The following is a 21542-nucleotide window of genomic DNA, read 5'->3' as shown; positions in this document are numbered from 1 at the left end:
GACCACTTATCTAAGACCACACCACTATCAACATCAGGGGGAGTTAGGATCTTACCCTTAGGCTGATCAATCAGTGAATCAATTTAGTGAGAGCAAATCGTGAACAGTGGGACTGAGAAGAAGAAGAGTTTGGATTTGATATCCCGCTTTATCACTACCCTAAGGAGTCTCAAAACGGCTAACATTCTCCTTTCCCTTCCTCCCCCACAACAAACACTCTGTGAGGTGAGTGAGGCTGAGAGACTTCAAATAAGTGTGACTGGCCCAAGGTCACCCAGCAGCTGCATGTGGAGGAGCGGAGATGTGAACCCAGTTCCCCAGATTACGAGACTACCGCTCTTAACCACTACACCACACTGGCTCTCTGAGAGTTAAGACTTAGCATGCCTATTTATTCTTTGAAGTTATTTTAGTTGTAATCAGTGCTTTTTTTCAGCCAGGACTCACTAGAACTCGGTTCTGGCACTTCTCAGGTGGGAGCCATTGCCATTATAAGAGAACAAGGAAGGTGTGCATGGTGAGTTCTGGCACCTCTTTATCCAGAAAAATAGCACTGGTTTGTGAAATGATGGTGGTTTTTCTATCTATAGCTTTGTTTAGTTGTAAGTTATTTTACACTTCTATGCAGTGGTACCTCGGGTTACAAACACTTCAGGTTACAAACACTTCAGGTTACAGACTCTGCTAACCCAGAAGTAGTACCTCGGGTTAAGAACTTTACCTCAGGATGAGAACAGAAATTGCAAGCCAGTGGGGCAGCGGCAGCGGGAGGCCCCCATTAGCTAAAGTGGTACCTCAGGTTAAAAACAGTTTCAGGTTAAGAACAGACCTCCAGAACAAATTAAGTACATAACCAGAGGTACCACTGTATCTTAAATAGGCATCTGTATTTCCTGGTTTGAATATATATGTGTGTGTTTCCTATTTTCTGGTAAGTCACTGTGAACTGCCTGTGGCAAAAAAGCGACTAATAAATATAACAACAATAATCTATATGAGATTTGGTAACATGTAAAATTAATCATTGATTAATTCATCAATGCATAAACCCATTAGAAACCAACAGGATATTTCAGCACCTTGCCCTTGGTTACCATTTAACAGATCTCTTTCTCTAGTACTACTGGTAATAAAAAAGAAGATTTTCGAATGGCTTTTTAAATGTTCAGCTATTAAATTAAAAGAGGGGAAATGATGCAAGTGCGCTGGGAAACAGATGTCTCTGTGTTGTAAACTGGTATATCCATTACGCCAAGACAGAAACAGCTGTGAGATGACTTGCATAAATTGAGTGTGAATTAGCTGGATAAAGCCTCTCTCATCCAGCAAGGCGCTTTAACTCTTTCTTGCTTACAATTTTCACCTACATACTGAGCTTAATGGACAAGGCTGGGAGGGGAGCTCTGCTGAGTTTATTGGAAAAGTGGAGAAAATGTGAATTAATGAATAAGCAGTCTAATGAGGTAGATTCCAATCCATTGTTGTTATTGTTGTATATATATCCATCTATATTGTTATAGATTTGGGGAGGACCCCCCTAAACCCTAGAAATTAATAAATGATAGGATTTTGATGATTTGGGGTGTGAAGGAAGAAATACAAACTGCAGAGGAATTCCTGGACTTTGTTGTTGTTTAGTAGTTTAGTCGTGTCCGACTCTTCGTGACCCCATGGACCAGAGCACGCCAGGCACTCCTGTCTTCCACTGCCTCCCGCAGTTTGGTCAGACTTATGTTTGTAGCTTTGAGAACACTGTCCAACTGTCTCGTCCTCTGATTTTGATGATTTGGGGTGTGAAGGAAGAAATACAAACTGCAGAGGAATTCCTGGACTAGTCTAATGTAAAATGGACAGATGATATGGAAGATGATATCATCAATCCTGTTGTGAAGTCCCTTCTCTGCTACATCACTGCTGATCAGTTGATAAGAAGGCATTCTTTGTTAATAATAATAATAATAATAAATTTGTTATTTATACCCTGCCCATCTGGCTGGGTTTTCCCCAACCACACTGTGCGACTTGCAGCAAAATATAAAAACAATCCATGTTTGCTCCATTCATGTTTACCTTCTCGTCTGCAGAAAAATAATACACCCAACTCACATAGGAGGTAAAACCAGTTGCCTATGTTCATGTGTACTCCTCAAATATATCTTCTCCAGGGACTGTACAGCACACTCACCTACTTATCACTTTCTCTTGGTTAAAGTGATGAATTCCTTCTTCCCCCAAACACTCAGAAGTTAGTAATTCTGTTTCTGATCACAGAAGACGGCTCAAATTTAGCTTCAGAAACTGCACATTTATTGCACTTAGATTGTATCCATTTCATTTTCAGCTCCTTTTCACACTCAACTGTTTGTGGGGAGACCAGAATTTTATTGAGAGATTGTGTTGTCACTGCTGTAAGAAGATGAAACAATTTGTCAAGGCTCATTTTCAAATATTAATCTTTTGGGGAAATTTGTTGCTGTTTCAATGAAACATTCCACCCTTTTGAGATCACATAGTTTTCAATTATTAGAATGGGATTTGAACACTGAACCCCCGGCCATTCAGTCAGTCAATGACCTTTGAAGACCTTCCAACATACAGGGTGTGACCGGAGGGTATGCCTTCCTCCGTTTTAAGGCAGTTATGTGTGCAAAGCCTTACAATGTCTTTAAGAATGTGAGAGGAGCCTTGCTGCATCAGACCAAAGGCCTACCCAGGCCTGCGTTCTGTTTCTACAGTAGCCAATCAGATGTCTATGGGAAGCTCACAAGTGACAACATGGTGGCAACAGCCCTCTGCCCCATTCCTCCTGTTCCCTAGCCATTGGTGCTCTGACTCTGCAGTGGAGGTAGCCCTGGGTAGCCTTATCCACCCTGAATTTACCCAATCCCTTTATAAAGCCACCTTTCTATTGTTTGCTTCATTTGCAAGTACAGTTGTACCTTGGATCTCAGGCGCCATGGCTCCCAAACAAATCGGCTCCCGAACGATCGAAACCCGAAAGTGAGTGTTCCAATTTTCAAACGGTTTTGGGAAGCTTCCTGCAGCTAGTCAGAATCCGCACTTTGGTTTTCGAACATTTCGGAAGTCGAACAGACTTCTGGAATGGATTCTGTTTGACCTCCAAGACTGTATACAAGAAAAAGATAAGGCGGTTTGTTGTGCAAGCTTTGGCCCTGCTCATTTCAACAAGGATGTGTGTTTCAACAAGGCAAATGCACTGGAAAGTGTGGAGAAATCCTTGTTTGAGGTATCATTTAACCTCCCTACAATAAATCAGAATGAGTGCTCATTTAATAGCCAATGTTGCTGAATCTCCCCACAAGGAAATCAGGGTCTGGAAGCACCCATGGTTGTCCCCCGCCCCCCGGCCCAGCTATAGCCCCTTGTTGCATTGAACACTATTTAAGGGAGTCTCCAACTCCCAGTAATCGTTTAAAGGACCAAGGTGGGAGCAACCAAGCCACAGTGGAGCACCAAATATGACATTGCACCTTTGTGACTCTTTTAAGATGAAAATATATCTTGCCATTTCCCCCTGTATACCCATTTGTAAAGTACTTTATAACCTACAACATCTAAAATATGCCCTTTGTATTTACATCTGAAGTAGGGCTAGCTCACATAGATCTAGCTGACCCAGAGTAGTTTGCTTCCCGCAGGACAGCCTGACTCTTTTAAAAGACTATTTGCAAATGTCTCCAGCATTTTCAGCGCAGTCTCATTTCTAAAGTGTGGTACTTTAGTCCTCAGTGACTGTCAAATTACCCTGCGATGATAAGTGGAAACACTGTGGTAAGTATAGATAAATGCAAGTTATTTCCTTCAACAGACTTTACTTTTTTTGATGTGGCATAACATCACTACCTAATAGGCAGACCTAATATATGCATTTTTATACTCACTTTTCCTTAGTGATACAGCATTTGTGCACCTTGCCAAGCTAGAGAACGGCATTGCAAAATTTGGAGACGTGCAAATTTCAAAGGTGGGCTGTGTTTCAGTTTGCACAATGTTTCAGATACTGAGAGTTGGACAAGTTTGCCTTTGCATCATATCTCTCCCCCTTTCTTAAATGAGCTGCACCTACAGGCAGGATTCAGTGCAGCCTCTTTGCTTTCCCCCCCAACAGGATGAGCTTAGCTTTCCCCTGATTTCAACAGACATCCTTGCCTCCGCTTCATAGTCATCAGTGATGGCCTTTCCTGTGTGCTTCAGGTGGGCTACCTGCCTATTAAAAAAATTGCTTGAAGGGCTGTGTAAACCTTTATGCAATTACAAGTTCATTTAGTTCCTTAGAATCATAAAATCATAGAGCTGGAAGGGACCCCAAGGGTCTTCTAATTCAACCTTTCTGAATCTCAACATGCAGTTCCCCCATCCAGTTTGAAACCATACTGGCTCCTGCTTAGCTTTGCAAATGTGCTAGCGGTTTTATTGCCGTACCACTTGTGTTGCTGTATTCTTATTTTAATCAATTTGTCTCCAGTCACAAAAATGTTTTGTACAGTGTATAGAAAAGAAGGACAGTGCACAGTGGCAGGGCAAATGGCCCTTGGTTAAGTCCCCAACATCTCCAGTTAGAGCGAGCAAAGGCTGCTGACTGAGACCCTGAAGAACCACAGCCAGTCAGTGGTACTGAGCAAGGCGGACCAGGGGTCTGACTCAGTAGAAGGCAGCTTCCTACCTCAGCCAATCAGCACCAGGCACTGCCAGTTCTATTTCCTGACTGCAGAAGCAGGCTTCCTTGAGCTCTGCCTTGGAGAGGAATAGGAGATGTGTTTGATCTCCATAAAGTGAATGCAGAGAACAAGCACTCCTATTTTTAGGTATCTATATACCCACCCAACTTATTTGTCCATTCCCATTAAAAAATGCAGGCAATACATCCTGAGACTTGAGGCTTGCCATTCAATTTTTCTTAAGCACTGGATTTCGAAGGAACTGATTGCAACTCCTCCATGTAGTATATTAGTCTACTTCCAGTTTGTTCCATTTCATTTTAATTCCATTTCTCCTTGCTCTTTCATTAGGAAATGGGATAAAGAAGAATTACTCTCCCTGTCAATATGCTGTAATTTATTTTGTAATGCATTAATCCTAGCTCCTAGTATCTTGTAATACATTTTCTGATATGACTGGGAGTACATTTGTGCATAAGTGCTTTGTTATCTCTAACAAACAGACAACAAAAGGAAGATGCAAGTCCCCCCCTTCCTATCCTTCTATTAAAATTGAAAACTGAATTACGTGCGTACTGTATTATTACTTTCTTTGAAAAATTAAAAGCCAAGTTCACCAGATGCTCCAAATCCTCTTCCCTTCTTCTGAAGCTGACAGTTGCAATGTGCCCTTTCCTTTAATAGGCCTGTGGGACAATGTTATCAGTCATCTGTTTAATGACTTTCCATCAGAGGTGGATACACCGGAACTGAGGAGTATTGTTTCTCATTGGATTGATGTACATTCAAATTGGCATCAGGATAACTACCACTGCTTCTTGGAGCATTATCTTCAAAGCTGCTTAGGTGTGATCAGATCATGTGCCCTTCTGAAGATGTTACCCTCATCTTGAAGGTGACATGTGGCTTGGCCAGTGAATGAAAAAACAAAGAGAAGGTACTTTCTCAGAGGTACACAGGATGATGTTTGTTAAGACTCAGCTGTGTGTTATGAATCCAACTACTCTTCCTCAGAGCCAGTGTGATGGCACTGCTAGAGTAGTGGACCAGGACGTGGGAGACTATGTTTAAAATTCCCACTCAGCCACGAAGTTCACTGGGTGACCTTAGACCACTCACTTACTCTCAGCCTTACCTACCTCGCAGGATTGTTGAGGGGGATTAATGAGGAGGGAGAGAACCATGTATGCCTCCTTGTGTTCCTTGTAGAAAAAAGATGGGGTATAAATGTTATAAATAATAAATAAATAAAAGTAGAAATGCATATATATTATCCATTTAAAATATAATATAAAATCATCATCATTTTATTATTTGTATGCCGTCCATCTAACTGGGTTGCCCCAGCCACTCTGGGCAGTTCCCAATATTATAAATGTAGTTATGACTTTAAAACCTTGAATTTTCCATTCAAAACCAACATGTCACCCATAATAACTGCTGTTGGTTTTGCTGCTTGCTTTGTTCTTAGGTCGGATTTTGTCTGGTTTTCAGCTTGAACTTTTACCTTAGTTTGTACTGTGTCAATTCTGCATAAGACAGAATAAAAATTCGCAGAGTTGGATCCAGGGCTGCCATCACACTCATGCAGAAGAATTCTTCTTGTGCAGCAGAACTTTCCTCTTCCTTCTTCTCTGCTGCAGCCCACCATGCAACCTCAAAATCTCCAGAGGGTTGAGGGACCCTGTTGAGCAGATTTTGGGTGCTTGCAGGAGAGGTGAAGAAGGGAATGTCCCTTGGCACAAGTGGAACCCTCCATTTGCACTGTACAGTGGTACCTCGGGTTACAGACGCTTCAGGTTACAGACACTTCAGGTTACAGACTTCGCTAATGCAGAAATAGTACCTCAGGTTAAGAACTTTGCTTCAGGATGAGAACAGAAATCATGCAGCGGCAGCGCGGCAGCAGTGGGAGGCCCCATTAGCTAAAGTGATGCTTCAGGTTAAGAACAGTTTCAGGTTAAGAATGGACCTCCGGAACAAATTAAGTTCTTGACCCGAGGTACCACTGTATTGCACACAAACCATAAATAATAGTAGTAAATAACAACTTATTCAACAGAGTAATGTGACAAACTCTATAGTAATGGATAAACTATTAAATGCTGTACAGTCTCAGCCAGACCTTGAGGTTGGCTGTAGGGAGGCTCTTCTGGCGGCGCCACCACTAACCAAGATTGTAGTCATATGGCCATACTGACTGCAATATTTAACAGAGGGATTAGTGATTGTGATTTTAAAATTGTATTTTGTTTTCTGTGCTGACTGATCATTGTATTTTAAATTGCTCTGACCCACCCCAATCACCAGTCATGAGGGATGGGGTATAAAACCTATAAAATCAAATAAAAATAAATAAAAGTAAGAACAGTAGAACACTGATGGATCAGACTAAAGGCCTTCTGAGTCCAGCAGGCCACTTTCCTCTTGCTTTTATCCAGTCGCTGTTTACCATTCTGCTCCTAACCATATTTGCATGGTTAGAGCAGTCAACTGGATGCGCAGAATACTGGCATGGCTATGCCTGTTACTCCAGGAGCCTGGTTATCCCTTTACTGTACTTCCATCTCTTCTGCCCCAGCATTGTAACTATGAGTGCTACTTTGAAAACATTTTTAGTACAAGACTACCCTCTGCTGTCACTAAGTGAGAAAGCATCCATGGGAAAGCGTCACGCAGTTAAGCACAGGAGTCCACGTTAATGCTATTGTTATTTATTTTGTCTGCTTCTCTCCCCCACAGTTGCTTCCTCTAAGTCCAGTGGAAACAGACCTGGCTGGGGATGGTTTCTGTGTCACTGCACAAGTTTTCCTAAGCCTATTTTATGGGATATGCCTTTTCCTTTTATGCTGTGGTTCCCTGGTTGAATTTATTGATTTGTGCCTTTACCGGCACAGCCTCCTGTCCTCTGTTAAATATCCAGGTCTCTCTCTCTCTCTCTCTCTCTCTCTCTCTCTCTCTCTCTCTGGCATCCTTCCTAAAGGGAAGATGTTCAATGACTTTCATCCACCTCATCAATGGTGGTGGCTGAAGGAAGAAGGAAGAAGGAAGGAAGGTGGGGGGGGGGGCAGTGGTAGATGGAGCCAAAGCCAATAATGGGTGGAGCCAGAGACAGACAGGGCCAACTAATTCTAGCTTTGCCCCATTTTCTTCTCTCTTCTGAGTCCTGCAAGGGAGGAGGAAGCTGGCAGTCCAGGCCACTCCCTGGGCTGGTTGCAAGTAAGAAGGCAGGCAGGTGGGAGCTGCCTGAGGGCAGACTGATGTCAGTGGGGCAGTGCCCTATTCACCCAAATGGACCATCCTCCACTGCTTACAAAGAAGGGGCTTGGAAAGGGAACCCACAGATACAGGTTGTCTTTCAGTGGAGGATTTCAATCATTCCGTTGCAAACTTGCCTTTTCCACAGGATCCCGTGTGGAGCATCCTAAAATACCTTAAGCGCTTATCTTTTTCTAGCTCAAGTCCCATTGACTTGGATCCTTAGGGAATCCATTGACTTGTTAACTAGGGAAAGGAAGTTCCCCGTTCCCTCCTGAAATGATAAGCCATAATATCACTAGGATGTATGTCAGAAAGGTTCTTAAGGTGTCTTGTCACATTTTAAGGTAAAGGTAAAGGTACCCCTGACCATTAGGTCCAACCGACTCTGGGGTTGCGGTGCTCATCTCGCTCTATGGGCTGAGGGAGCTGGTGTACAGCTTCCGGGTCATGTGGCCAGCATGACATTTTAGGCCCTTACTATTGCTAAGGATCACTGCAGATGGTGACAGCAATCACAAAATTAAAAGACGCCTGCTTCTTGGGAGAAAAGCAATGACAAACCTAGACAGCATCTTAAAAAGCAGAGATATCACCTTGCCAACAAAGGTCCATAGTTAAAGCGATAGTTTTCTCAGTAGTGATGTATGGAAGTGAGAGCTGGACCATAAAGAAGGCTGATCGCTGAAGAATTGATGCTTTTGAATTATGGTGCTGGAGGAGACTCTTGAGAGTCCCATGGACTGCAAGAAGATCGAACCCATCCATTCTGAAGGAAATCAGCCCTGAGTGCTCACTGGAAGGACAGATCGTGAAGCTGAGGCCCCAATACTTTGGCCACCTCATGAGAAGAGAAGACTCCCTGGAAAAGACCCTGATGTTGGGAAAGATGGAGGGCACAAGGAGAAGGGGACGACAGAGGACGAGATGGTTGGACAGTGTTCTCAAGGCTACCAGCATGAGTTTGGCCAAACTGCAGGAGGCAGTGGAAGACAAGAGTGCCTGCGTGCTCTGGTCCATGGGGTCACAAAGAGTCAGACACAACTAAACAACTAAACGACAACATTGCTAAGGAGGTGGTGGTGTGGAAGCATATTGCACTCCCAGTTCAATTCCTAGCCTGAAGGGGCTGGAATAAAATCTATTTATCTCCCACCTGTCTCTTTGATGCAGACTCCTACAGATGAAGTTGGTTGTATCTCATGCCAGCCCCTAACTCTTCTAACCGCAGAGCTATATTGTCCTCCAGTTCAGTGAAGCACATCATCTGCCACCGGGGTAGAAAATGCAGTCCCCTCCAGGTGTTGTTAGACTCTGGTTCCCATCAGCCCCAGCCAGCATGGGCAGTGGTCAAGGATGGTGGGAAGTGTAGTCTAAAAACTTCTGAATCACACCATGTGGGGACCCCTCAGTCTACAATCATAGTCATATTTACAAATGCATTTGGATTTGGATTTGAGCTTCCCACTGTGACTGAGCTCCACGTGGATCCAACAGCCACTCAATAATTGCCAAAGAACTTGTTGAATTTGTTCTATCTTCGGGGAAAATTCGAGCAGCTTGCATATGTGAAGGAGCTTAACTCGTGTGTGAATTTTATGACAAGTGAGAAAACCCGTGTTCATTCGACGTTTGCAAAGCCAACAGCAGGGTCCAAGAATAGAGTGAATGGTTGTACACCGAAACTTCTGTATGCTTGCCTAACAGCACAAAGTAGCACGTGTTTACTTATGACCGGAATAAGTCCTGTTTATTTATTGGGATTCTGTCCATAGGATAACAGCCTAGGATTCTAAAGTGCATCTTTGCCTCAGATTCAGGGAAAGCTCACACAATATACAGTGAAAAAGACTCAAATTGCTATCTTTAGGCTCCAACTCTGTGTTAATGCTCAAAACTGTAGCTCAGGGAGGGGGAACATGTGGCCCTCCCCACCACTGCATTATCCCAACAGCCCTTTTCAGATCGCAAAAGCCACTTCAGTGTGTCTAATTGAGATGAGTGAAGTGGAAGTACTTGATCCTTTCCCCACCAGCTGTTTCAGTTTCCCACAACTCCCCACCCCCACCCTTGGAATTCTCCCACTCCTGCAAGGTTTTAAATGTGTCCCCTCCCCACTGCTTTCTATTATGGCGAGGTCCCTCTGTTCATGTGACTTTGGGCTCTGCACTGATATGTGACAGACTTTCTACCCCTTGTATTTCATGGTTTGGGGACTCACTATTTACAAATGACGTGTGAGTGTGTGGGGGGGGGTGCTGGTATAGGTGCATGGTAGATACATACAGCAATGGAAAATAACAGTTCACACACCCAATGAGTGGTGAGCTACTAAATGAAAACTCATGAAGGTGTTTCCCCCCCCCCCCGCTGCTGCTCTTGTTGCTACAACAGACTAACACACCTGCTGCCCCCGTGCAGTGTTATATTAAGCCACGTTGCCAATTATCAGCCTTAGCTAACGGAAGGAGGAAGAAACCAGCTGTAATTAAATTAAGCACAAAAATAGATGTTACTGCACACAACACATTAAGCACAACCAGTGCTATTTTTATAGAAAAAAAGGGTGATGGAACTCACCATGAACCCTTGTTCTCTTAGAATGGCAATGGCGCCCACTTGAAGCGTGCTGAAACTGAGTTCCAGTGAGTTCCAGCTGGAAAAAAGCCTTGAGCACAACATCTAACTTAACCCTTGGTGCAGAATCTTCTTGTACCTTTGCAAAGGATGCACAGGAGTTACAACAGAGCAGCTCGTAGGCATCTATCTGTTGCTATGAATTATGGCTTTATGAGTGGGAACAATTTCCATCCACTGGCCTACTGCATGAGGGTCTTGGGAAGAGATCTAGAGAGGACCTGCATTGTTTGAAATCATTGTTTTTGCTGCTTTTGCTGTGTACACCCCCCCCCTTTACAATAAAAGAGATTTTTTTGGGGGGTCACACTGAGTGAGTTCCCCTATCGCCACCTTTGAAAGGAAACAGATCTCTAACCAGGACTGAAGCCCCCTTGATTATAACCTTATGCAGAAGCATCAAAGTATTCTAGGACAAGTGAAACAAGCAACAGCTGCTATTTTTTTATTATGTCATTTATCGAAAGTAATTTTTTATCAGTGATTTTTTTTTTTTTACAATGTAACATCACCAAAGAAAGAAAAGACAAAAAGAAGTTGACAATGAGGAAGAACGTACAAGATGAATACAATGCCATATTTTGTTCAAAGTTCTGATTAGATGTTGGGAATTTATAACACAGAGTATAAATACGTTCTCTTTCAAGACTGATTTGTTTCTTCTGAAGAAAGTGTTGCAGGTATGTCATCAAGAACCCCAGCTTCTGAAAAATAAATAAAAATTAGAAGTGTATGCTTGTGAAAGACAGGAAACAATAAGTGCTCGGAGACAAATCTATAAAACTACAGTTCACTTCCAAAGCAATTATTATACAAGTCAAGGCAGTCGAACTCACTTAACACCTCCAAAAAGAAATAAAAACAATACGTCATTCCTTTCTTATGGTTTCATTCGACTGTTTGTAATTATGTATGGATGTAATTTTGATATAGGCATGTGTTGGGGTTCAAATCAGTGATGGGAAACCTATGTTCTAACATAGAGGCAGCTAACCTTTGGTTTTCAAAGTGTTGCTTCCATCATATTGACCTAGGTGGCTGGAACTGAGCGGAGTTGCAGTCTAACAACACCTGGAGGACCACAGCTTCCCTTGCTTAAATACATGGCAAATTCTAAATATGCTTCTCTTCTTGCACTGTTGCATGAGGCTGGTCATCCATGAACATTTTCACCTGTCAATGAATGTGCTTTTCTTCCCTTATTGAGAAAGCATTGTGTGGCTTTGACTCAAAGGTCCCTTCATTGACAGAAGCACTACCATCCGATTTGCAATTACAGTGCCTGCCTTTCATCTTGCTGTTATTATTCTCTCCTTGTACGAATAATTTTCTACCTATATGGCTCCCTTTGTATGGGGAAAAAAATCACACAGCCTAAAAGCCGAAAGAAATTCTGGAAAGATGCAAAACCCCATTTATTTCACCTGCAATTTTCCTGTAATAATTAAGAAGCCATTCAGCACTGAGAAAGTGTGTGTAAGAAACAACAGCTTTGTTTGTTCCAGAGTTAGAATGCTCCAAAAAGAAGGCCTTGTTCCACGCCCACCAAATGAGGAAGATCAATGGGATGGAGCAACTGCCCCATGAGGAAAGGTTACAACATTTGGGCCTTTTCTGGTTTAGAGAAATAGCTAGAAAGGGGGCGCATGACTGAGATGTATAAGATTAAGCATGATGTGGAGAAACAAGGCAGGGAGAAGTTTTTCTCCCTCATAATACTAGAACTCAGGGACATGTAATGAAGCTGAAAGTTGGAAAAGATAGGATAGACAGTAGAAACTACAGTGGTACCTCGGTTCTCGAACGTCTCCGTTGACGAACGTTTCGGAACCTGAACACCAAAAACCTGGAAGTGGATGCTTCTGTTTCCTAATGCGCCTCGGAAGTCGAATGGCTTCCACTGCGTGTTTTTCAGTTTTCTCAACTGAATCTGCAGACAGCCCTTTGCGCCTTGGTTTTCAAATGTTTTGGAACTCGAACGGTCTTCCGGAATGGATTACATTCGAGAACTGAGGTACCACTGTACCTCTTCACACAGTGCATAGTTGAGCTGCAAAATTTTCTCTCACCAGGTGAAGTGAGAGAAACTTGGATGGCTTTAAAGGAGGAATAGACAATTCATGGAGGATAAAGCTGTCAGTGGGCTATTGGCTATGTCCTACCTCCACTGTCAGAAGCAGCATGCCTCTGAATACAAATTGCTCTGAATCAGAAGAGGGAGACTCAGGTCCTGCTTGCAGGCTTCCTATAGGCATCTGGGAAGAGGATGAGCCTTTGGCCTGATCATGCAGGGCTCTACTCATGTTCTCACCTGCTTTGGAGCAGATCTGGGGTGCACACAAGGAAAGGGGGGATCCTGTTGCTTGAGTGGGATGCTGCTCATGGAATATGGGTTACAATCCTCTGTAAGGATTATGTTAATTTTCATATTACAAAACGGTTTGAAGTGAAAACAGGTTTACTAACCTTTAAGGTGTAAGTATGTCAAAAATTCAATTACCATACGCAAAACATTGTCATCGGTCAGTGGTCTTCCCAAAATACCTAGAAAATATTAGTTAGGTATTACTAAATTTGCTGTTCATTTAAAATAATTAAGGTGAAGAAGGAGATACATATTGGCAGTAATATAATATACATTAGGATATAAAGGGTTTGTTTTTTTTCTCTCAGGCTGATGAGACAATGTTGGTTATAGGTCTACCTATGTTAACCAGCTTCTGTAATCAGTGGCACTCAGTTTCCAGTGGAAAGAAGCTTTTCCTCTAGTTTAAAGTATCTTTTAAAAAGAATATTTCATTTTCAAATGCACTAAGAATAAAAAGGGGTGATGCAATCCATACACCAGTTGATTGACTGGCCTTGCCGAAACCTCTAGACTCCTGAAATCCTGCCCAGACCCACCCCCCCTGTAAAAGTTTGGAATAAAGGCTCTTGTTAGAATCTAGAAATGTGCCAAAGGATGTTTGGTGGGCAGCTGTTCAGATATCACTGGATATAAACTCCTCAGTAAGTACGAGAAGGGGGTCATTTCATTACCTGCTTTTGTATTTCCTTCAAGCTGTATGTCACGTTTACCAGCTAGACCAGGCTGGGTATTAAAAACTTTGTCAATTGCACCTGTTAACAAATGAGAGAGGTTTCATTCATTCTGTAATGCTTACTAGAGTAGCCTGAGATTCATAGACGTCACCACACCAGGTAAAAAGATTTCAGCTTTGAACAAGAACGTGAAAGACATTTCCTGATGGGATGGTGAACAGCAAATGAATGGAAAGAAGCATTCCACTTAAACAGTCACACCAGCTGTAAACCAATGCATCACTGGCAAACAACTGCAGCACCACAGTGTCATAGATGATGATGTGGTGGTGGTGAAGCTATTGGTATAACACGTCCCAATGACTTTATGTGTCCCTTCAGCCAAATGTGGAACTGAGCCATTAGCAAGGAATTCGAAAGGCGTCTCCTGAACCATCTCTGATTCAAAGCCCTTGTTTGTCTTTTCCTGAAAAGCCGTGACTAAAAGAGTTGAGCATATCTGGGTGCAGTCTTGGGCTCATTGTGTCCAATTTAGAACATGTCGTTGTACTGTAAAGACTTAATTGAACAAAAAACACCCTGGTGGTTATCACCAATTGAAGATTCGTTACTCAAACCACTTGGCAAAAAGGGGAGGTGGCCTACATACAGAGATTTACTGAGGGACCAAGAAGGAAAGTGGAAATTAAAAGACTATGAGGAAATTAAAGAACATTTTCAGAGTTGGTTACATTACAGACAATTACGTGAGATGTATAAGGAAGATAGCAAGAAAGGGTTTAGTTATACAACTTCTAGATTTCAAAAGGAAGTTATAGAAGAAGAAGTGAAGCTGTTGAAGAAAGCATATAGTACTTTGCTAGAATGGGAGACAAAAGATTAGGAGATTAAATCAGTTATGATTAAATGGGCACAGGATATAGGACATAACATACAATTTGAGGGCTGGGAAAAAATGTGGAAAGTAAATTTGAAATTTACAGATTGTTCTCTTTTGAAAGAAAATTATATGAAAATGATGTACAGATGGTATATTACACCAGTACAAATAGCAAAAATGTAAAAAACTGGATCAAACATATGTTGGAAATGTAAAGAAAAAGAAGGTACTTTTTACCATATGTGGTGGGAATGTAGAGAGGTTAATTTTGGGGGGGAAATGATAAATAATTAATTGGAAAAAATGTTTAAAATGACATTTGTAAAAAAGCCAGACGCATTTTTGTTGGGGATTGTAGAACAAGACCTGCCAAGAAAAACAAAGAACTTATTTATGTACGCTACAACAGCGGAAAGAGCCTGGTTAGCACAAGGATGGAAGAATGAAGAAACCCCAATGAAAGAACAGTGGCAAGAAAAATGGATGAACTATGCGGAATTGGCTAAATTGACATATAAATTACGTGAGAAGGACAACTTTGACTTCAAAGAAGAGTGGGGACTTTTTACAAATTACTTAAAACAACAACAAAAGGAATTGGACTCCTTGGACGGTTTTGAATAAACATCCACAAATTTAGTAGATGAACATATGATAGATTAAGTAACGATACGTACATTATTTAACATGCAGAGAATAACATAGGTATACAAATCAGAGAGAGGAGCTGAGGGAAGTCTGTGGAGGGGAAGGGAGGGAGGGAGGGATAGGGAGGGGAATAAGGAAAAAATGGGGGAACAATGTAATTGATTATTTGTTCTGAAATTTGTTTGTGGAAATTGTTCAATAAATTTTATAAAAAGAAAAGAAAAGAAAATGTAGTTGTACTGTTGCTTCCTTTGGTTTTAAGTAGCGAGTTGTCAGTTAGTTTGCTTTGACAGTAAACTGCAGTTAGTTTACACGAATAACCTCCAAAAGCCATCTTACGTTCCCCAGGTGGCTCTTCTGTCCCCTTTGCACGGGACATTTTCTTGAGGATCTGAGCAACACGACCTGAAACAGATTATGGCTATTACCCAACCTTAGAAAAAACGGAACTTTGATCAGTAGATCTCCTTTCTATGGAATGCAGATTTGGCTGTCTGCACAGCCTCTTCAGTCACTGTTTATCTGAAGCCAACACAAACAAATAAAACATTCTTAGTAGAGGTATTTAGGCACTGTTTTTAAAACTCTTGTATTATGCTTTACCCCTTGTAAGTAAAGACACCCCTCTTGTGTCCTTGAAAGTAATTTCTACAACATACGGACGGATAGCTATAATCTAACATATTGGGCAATTATGAAAAGGTGTATTGAACACACCCAATAAGCAGCAAAGGTGTGAAGCTTGCATTCTGAAAATGTCACTTAGTTAAATACAGCTCCGTTATGAGTGAAGCAGCTGGAGGTTACTAACAGATGTGTAGAAAGGGAACCTTGGGCTGTATTCAGTTAAGCTTTACTTAGAGTCGACCCACTGAATTTAATGAGCACAGCTAGGTTGGGTCTATTAATTTCAGTTGATCTGTTCCAGGGATGTCCAACAGGTCGATCGTGATCTACTGGTAGTGTTAGGAGTCATTCTGCAAAGAAACAGAAAGGATGACTGTAACTTTAAGAACCTTTTCTGTGAGTTCTGGGAGTGGTTTTCTAGGCTGATTAGGTACAGCTGGTGATGACTACAAAAGGAGGAGAAGTTGCAGTTTGAATTTGCCTGCAGAGAGACAGAACACCTGCATGCTTTTTGTTTGTTGTTTTGTATAGCTGTAATAAAACCTTTGTTTGAGTGTTTTACACCAGTTTCATGGTTCTGTCGTCTGCCACCAGAAGAAAAACCCCCCTCTAACAGGAATAGAGCCTTGCATGATGAGTGCCAGCATTTGTGGCATGGTCATTTGGGGCATGCCAATTTCCGCAGTTTTGCGAAAATGCCAGAATTAAGTAAGGGAATTAAAATGAAAAAAATGTTCAGTTTTTCTGGACTGCAATACCTGCAAGGAGTCTAAAAGTAAGTGGGGATCTTACCCTGAAAGTAATAGAATTAGCAAGAAGCCATTTGCTTTATTACATCCAGACCTTTGTGGGCCATTTGCAGAATCTGAAGGAGGAGCAATGTTTTTTCTGGTTCTTGTGGATGATTATAGCCGGTATATTTGTTAAAACACAAAAGTGAAACTGGTCAACTGATTAAAAATTGAGTCAACTATATAGAAAGGCAGTTTCCCTACAAAGTTACCCAACTGCAGAGTGACCGCGGAGGCGAGTTCATGTCTGAAGCCTTCCATATATGGTTGAAAAAAACGTGGTATTAGTCACCATAAATTGTGTCCTTTTTCACCCGAAGAAAATTCAGTTGCAGAACGCAAGATAAGGTCTTTACAAACAATGCTAGATTCTATGTTATGTGATTCTGGCTTATCCAGGAAGTTTTGGGGGGAAGCAATTCTCTGTGCTAATTACATACAGAACAGATTGTTTCATTCTACCACAAACAATACCCCTCATTTTTTTGCTTTATGAAAAAAAAAAACTTTTTTGGACCATGTTAAAACTTTTGGTTGTTGGGCTTGGGTTCACATCCCAAAAGGACAGAGAAGGAAAGGAGTTCCCAAGGCAAAGAGACTTAGATTTGTTGGTTATCAAAGTTGGTCAAAAGTGTATAGTTTTGCACTAGGGCTTGGCAGAGTTGTAATATCAAGACATGCAGAGTTTTATGAGTAAGATGGTTGGGCTCATTTACATGGAAATTCAGAGGTTGTTTTATTTTCAGATGATACAGATAATTTTGTGAAATCTGAGGAAGAAAAGCCACAAATTAAAGAAAGTTATGAAAGTGATAGTGATGAGGAATCAGGGGATGAGGGTTCCAGTACACAATCTCCTAAAGCTGAACCAATTTCTCCTGAGCAAGATGAATTAGAAGGGGAAGATAGTTCAGAGGGGGAAAGTGTTCAAGTTTGAAGATCACAAAGAAGCAATAAGGGGGTACCTCCAGAAAGGTTTACTATACAAGAAGTTAAAACTGTTGATGTGAAGAAAGAACCTCATGATTATAAGGAGGTTTTAAAGTTACCACACCAGGAAATAGTAATGTGGGAAAATGCAATGAGAGCAGAAATGAAATCTTTGGCAGAACATAATGTGTTTACTATTGAGCCATTGCCAGAAGGAAAAAAGACAGTGGACTGTAGATGGGTGTATAAAATAAAACACTTGGCAGATGGTAGTGTTAAGTACAAAGCTAGGCTGGTAGCACGAGGCTTTACGCAAAGAAAAGGTGAAAGTTTTGATGAAACCTTTTCTCCTACTGCAAGGAGTGAAAGTGTACGTTTATTGCTAGCTATTGCAGCACAACATGGGTTTAAGGTAAATCATTTTGATATTGAAACAGCTTATCTTGAAACAGCTTAAATCTGCACGAAGAAATTTTTATGAATCAAGCACCAAGATTTGAGGCAGGCAAACAGAATTCTGTATATAGGTTACACAAAGCAATCTATGGGCTCAAACAATCAGCTAGAAATTGGAATGAGTGTCTTGATAATGCTTTAAAAAATATTGGCTTTAAAAGAAGCTTAGCTGATAATTGCTTGTACACTAAAGGAAAGGGTGATAAACAAAAATCACTACAAACCAGAGCCTCCCCGAACTTGAATCATGGGAAGTCTCAACAAAAAAATTATAATTTAGGCAAAAAAATTATAATTTAGGCAGAATATTTGGACTATTTGATATGTATTTGTATAATCTGGAACATTCAATGTGATTTGATTGGATTGTTAAAATAGGAAACTTAATAAAAATGATTTTTTTTTAAATCACTACAAACCAGCACTTTAAAACTTCATGATGGGAGGAAAGAGAGATGCCATCATTTGGAAGAAGGCTGCCTGGATTCTCAGGAATGAGTGAGCAAACTGAATCAATACTGGAGGAAAAAGCAACCATGGGAACACCCTTTCTCTTGCATTTATCCAAGTAAAAGACTTTTGAACCTTACTGTGAATTTTGTCCCCTGGCACCTAACCACTTCAATCGCTTTACCCTCTTCTCTACCAAAATTACCTGTTCATGGATAACAAAATTATTTCCCCAAGCTGAAGTATAGTATCTACATAAAGCACTTATCATGGGCACAATCTAGGTAAAGTCCTATTCGAGTACACTCAGTGGGATTTAGGAACATAGGGAGCCGCTTAATATTGAGTCTGATTATTAGCCCCTCTTGCTCAGTATAGTCTACAATAGCTAGCTGCAACTTATCAGGAGATCAGGCAGGGCTCTCTCCCAGTCCTAGCTGGCGACTGAACCCAGAACCTTCAGCATGCAAAGCAGATGCCCTTTCATTAACTTTGCTGGACTGGGCCTCAGTTGTTTGTAGACAGTCCAAAATACATCATCTTCTCAACAACAGTAAGCAAAGGAAAGTAAAAAGATGTGGACTCCAAAGCAGAAGATACAGTTTTCCAGCATAGTATTAGTTTGGCATATTTATTCCAGGAAAGTTGATAACCACATTCAGAGATACTAGTATGTATATTTAATATTATCTGTAAATGGCATGGCTTCGGAACTGAAAGATGAGCTTTCAGATAAAATTGGTTTACTCTCATGATTCAAGCGCAGTGATAAGAGTCATAATTCCTGCAAAGCACTCCACTGTAAATAGGTTACAATAAACACCAGAGAGCACTAACTGAGTGATTTAGTGCTGTCACCCGCCACAAGCTGGGAATGAGAGTTAGTATGGGATATTGCATGTATGCTCATGTATAGTATGCGATGAGCTTTAGAAACCTCGGGATGTTACTTTTCTGTTATTTCAGATTGTCTTCAAGTAATATAAAACATTTGGACTTACTTGGACCAAGCAGATAACCAGCACTATTCACAGTCCATCCCCTTTTCTCTTTAGCCTTGCAGAAGGAAAAATTGTGAGATTATTATTTTTTCACTTATTACTGCCACACAGTTTTTCTTTTAAAATACAGAAATACCAGTCAAGGAAATCACACATTGATCATGTTTCATAATATATATTTAAACCTGTTTTCTTGAATGTAAGTGTAATCTATTATATATAACTATATAATATTTCCAGTTACAGATGGGTAGCCGTGTTGGTCTGCCATAGTCAAAACAAAAAAAATTCCTTGCAGTAGCACCTTAAAGACCAACTAAGTTAGTTCTTGGTATGAGCTTTCGTGTGCATGCACACTTCTTCAGATACACCCTTGCAGTAGCACCTTAAAGACCAACTAAGTTAGTTCTTGGTATGAGCTTTCGTGTGCATGCACACTTCTTCAGATACACAGTTTGTATGTATCTGAAGAAGTGTGCATGCACACGAAAGCTCATACCAAGAACTAACTTAGTTGGTCTTTAAGGTGCTACTGCAAGGAATTTTTTTATATAATATTTATATTGTTGTTTGAATAGTCTAATTGAATTTTAAGGATAAATTACTATATAGCTAAAATTAAAAAAAATAAGTAAAGTAAATGATTTGTTACAGGGTTTCATCCCTCATACTTTGTACTCTCAGGTTACTCAGGAGTTGGCTTCATCAATTTCAAAAGAATTTCCTTCCAGAAAAGTAAACTTGGGACTGCACCCAGCTTGACATTAATGTCTCAGTAAGAAGCAACTCACATTCTCCTTGCTGTTAAACTGTTTCAAAAGATTTACACCACTTTCTCTGGGATTCCTGTGCTCTTCAACAAATCACTTGCTTCTCTCCAGCTGGAAAAGATCAACTCTTGGAAAATACAATTGTTATTCCCCCACTTTCCTTCCTGCCCCTGAAATGGGGAGGGAAATTTGTTCCACCACTGTAGGAAAACCATTGCAGAGAGATGACATTTTAGAACTGGCAACTGTGGAGAGGTGACCAAGAAATGCAGAGGGGCTTTACTACATTCCCAAAGCACACCTTCATGCCAGACAACAGAATTCCACCAATCCATCATACCTGAAAGGACTGCACTATATAATTGTGATGGAAACTCCAAAAAATCACTGCACACCACCATCACTCAAAAACCTCAGGATGACACTGGGGAGAAAACAGGGATGCCATCCTTTGTAAGAAGGCTGTTTGGATACTCCGGAATAAATGAGTGGCTATACTGCATCAATACTGGAGGAAAAAAACGACCGTGTGAACACACTTTCTCTTGCACTGATCCAAGAGCAGGCTTCTGAAATTTACCGTGAAACTTGTCCCCCACCCACCCTTCACCACTTACACATGATTATTGTAGACGGAGAGTAGTGTAGAAAGCAGAAAGCGACAATACTCACAGATAAGACCAGCCCGAAAGTCTCTGAGACGGCAGCGCAGAAGATCAAGGAGGCAAACAGGAGACAGGTACACCTCTGCATCTGAAAGGAGACCAAAACGCACTGAACCCCTCTGCCTGCCTGCCCCTGTCAGCTGGGGGGTTTCAGACACCCGCTTCCCTTCTTACCACCCCATAATGCCAGGAGGAAGAAAGTAAAGGGGATCGAGCGATGTTCTATCTACAGATTTTATATAAACGCGCGCGCGCACGGCGGGTAGGAGAACTCAAAGACGCGCGTCAAAAGTTGTAGCCAAAGATGGGGAAGGCGCATGAGGTCACGAACGCAGCGCGACAGTAACTCGACAGTACCTTGCCGTGCAAGTGGTGTCCGATGTGTGTCGAGGTGGATCCTGGCGAGCGGTAGGACGGTGGTCCCCAAGGGCTGCTGGCTGATCTCCTGTGGGAATCTTCCTCACTCAGTCCCTGCGTAGATCCCGCAAGCGGGGAGCAGGAGGAGGAGGAGCTTGCGGAAGAACCGCTGGGGAGGCGGGGTGGTGGTCCGAGTGGTACCGAAGCCTGCCCGATCCGCGCTATTTATGAGCCTCGCCGGAGCTGCTTGCCTCTTTCCCCCCGGGGAGCCTGGAGAGCCGCCCACCCCCCCCTGGCCATTTCCCCTCGCCGAGGCAGTGCATTAGGAAGGGCAAAAAATTACAGCAATTC

General features: G+C 41.7%; 1 protein-coding gene across 2 annotated transcripts; it reads right to left on the bottom strand.

Annotated features, from left to right (window-relative positions):
* Window positions 1-11003: 11003 nt before the first annotated feature.
* On the bottom strand, window positions 11004-21536 carry GAL (galanin and GMAP prepropeptide). 2 transcript variants are annotated; one of them, XM_077932001.1, is made up of 7 exons: window positions 21192-21536; window positions 20842-20922; window positions 19400-19454; window positions 15484-15549; window positions 13614-13694; window positions 13041-13118; window positions 11004-11278 (listed from the first exon to the last, which is right to left on the bottom strand). In XM_077932001.1, the coding sequence occupies exons 2-7, from the start codon at window positions 20920-20922 to the stop codon at window positions 11217-11219; spliced, it is 423 nt and encodes a 140-aa protein (XP_077788127.1). In that variant the 5' UTR covers window positions 21192-21536; the 3' UTR covers window positions 11004-11216. The 2 variants fall into 2 exon arrangements, with proteins under 2 accessions (XP_077788127.1, XP_077788129.1); XM_077932003.1 differs by lacking the exon at window positions 15484-15549.
* Between the last annotated feature and the right edge of the window lie 6 nt (window positions 21537-21542).

Source organism: Podarcis muralis, chromosome 1, assembly GCF_964188315.1.
Source record: "Podarcis muralis chromosome 1, rPodMur119.hap1.1, whole genome shotgun sequence".
Classification (NCBI taxonomy): domain Eukaryota; kingdom Metazoa; phylum Chordata; class Lepidosauria; order Squamata; family Lacertidae; genus Podarcis; species Podarcis muralis.
Note: the sequence above shows the minus strand (reverse complement) of the source record. Positions and strands in the feature narration are given on the sequence as shown.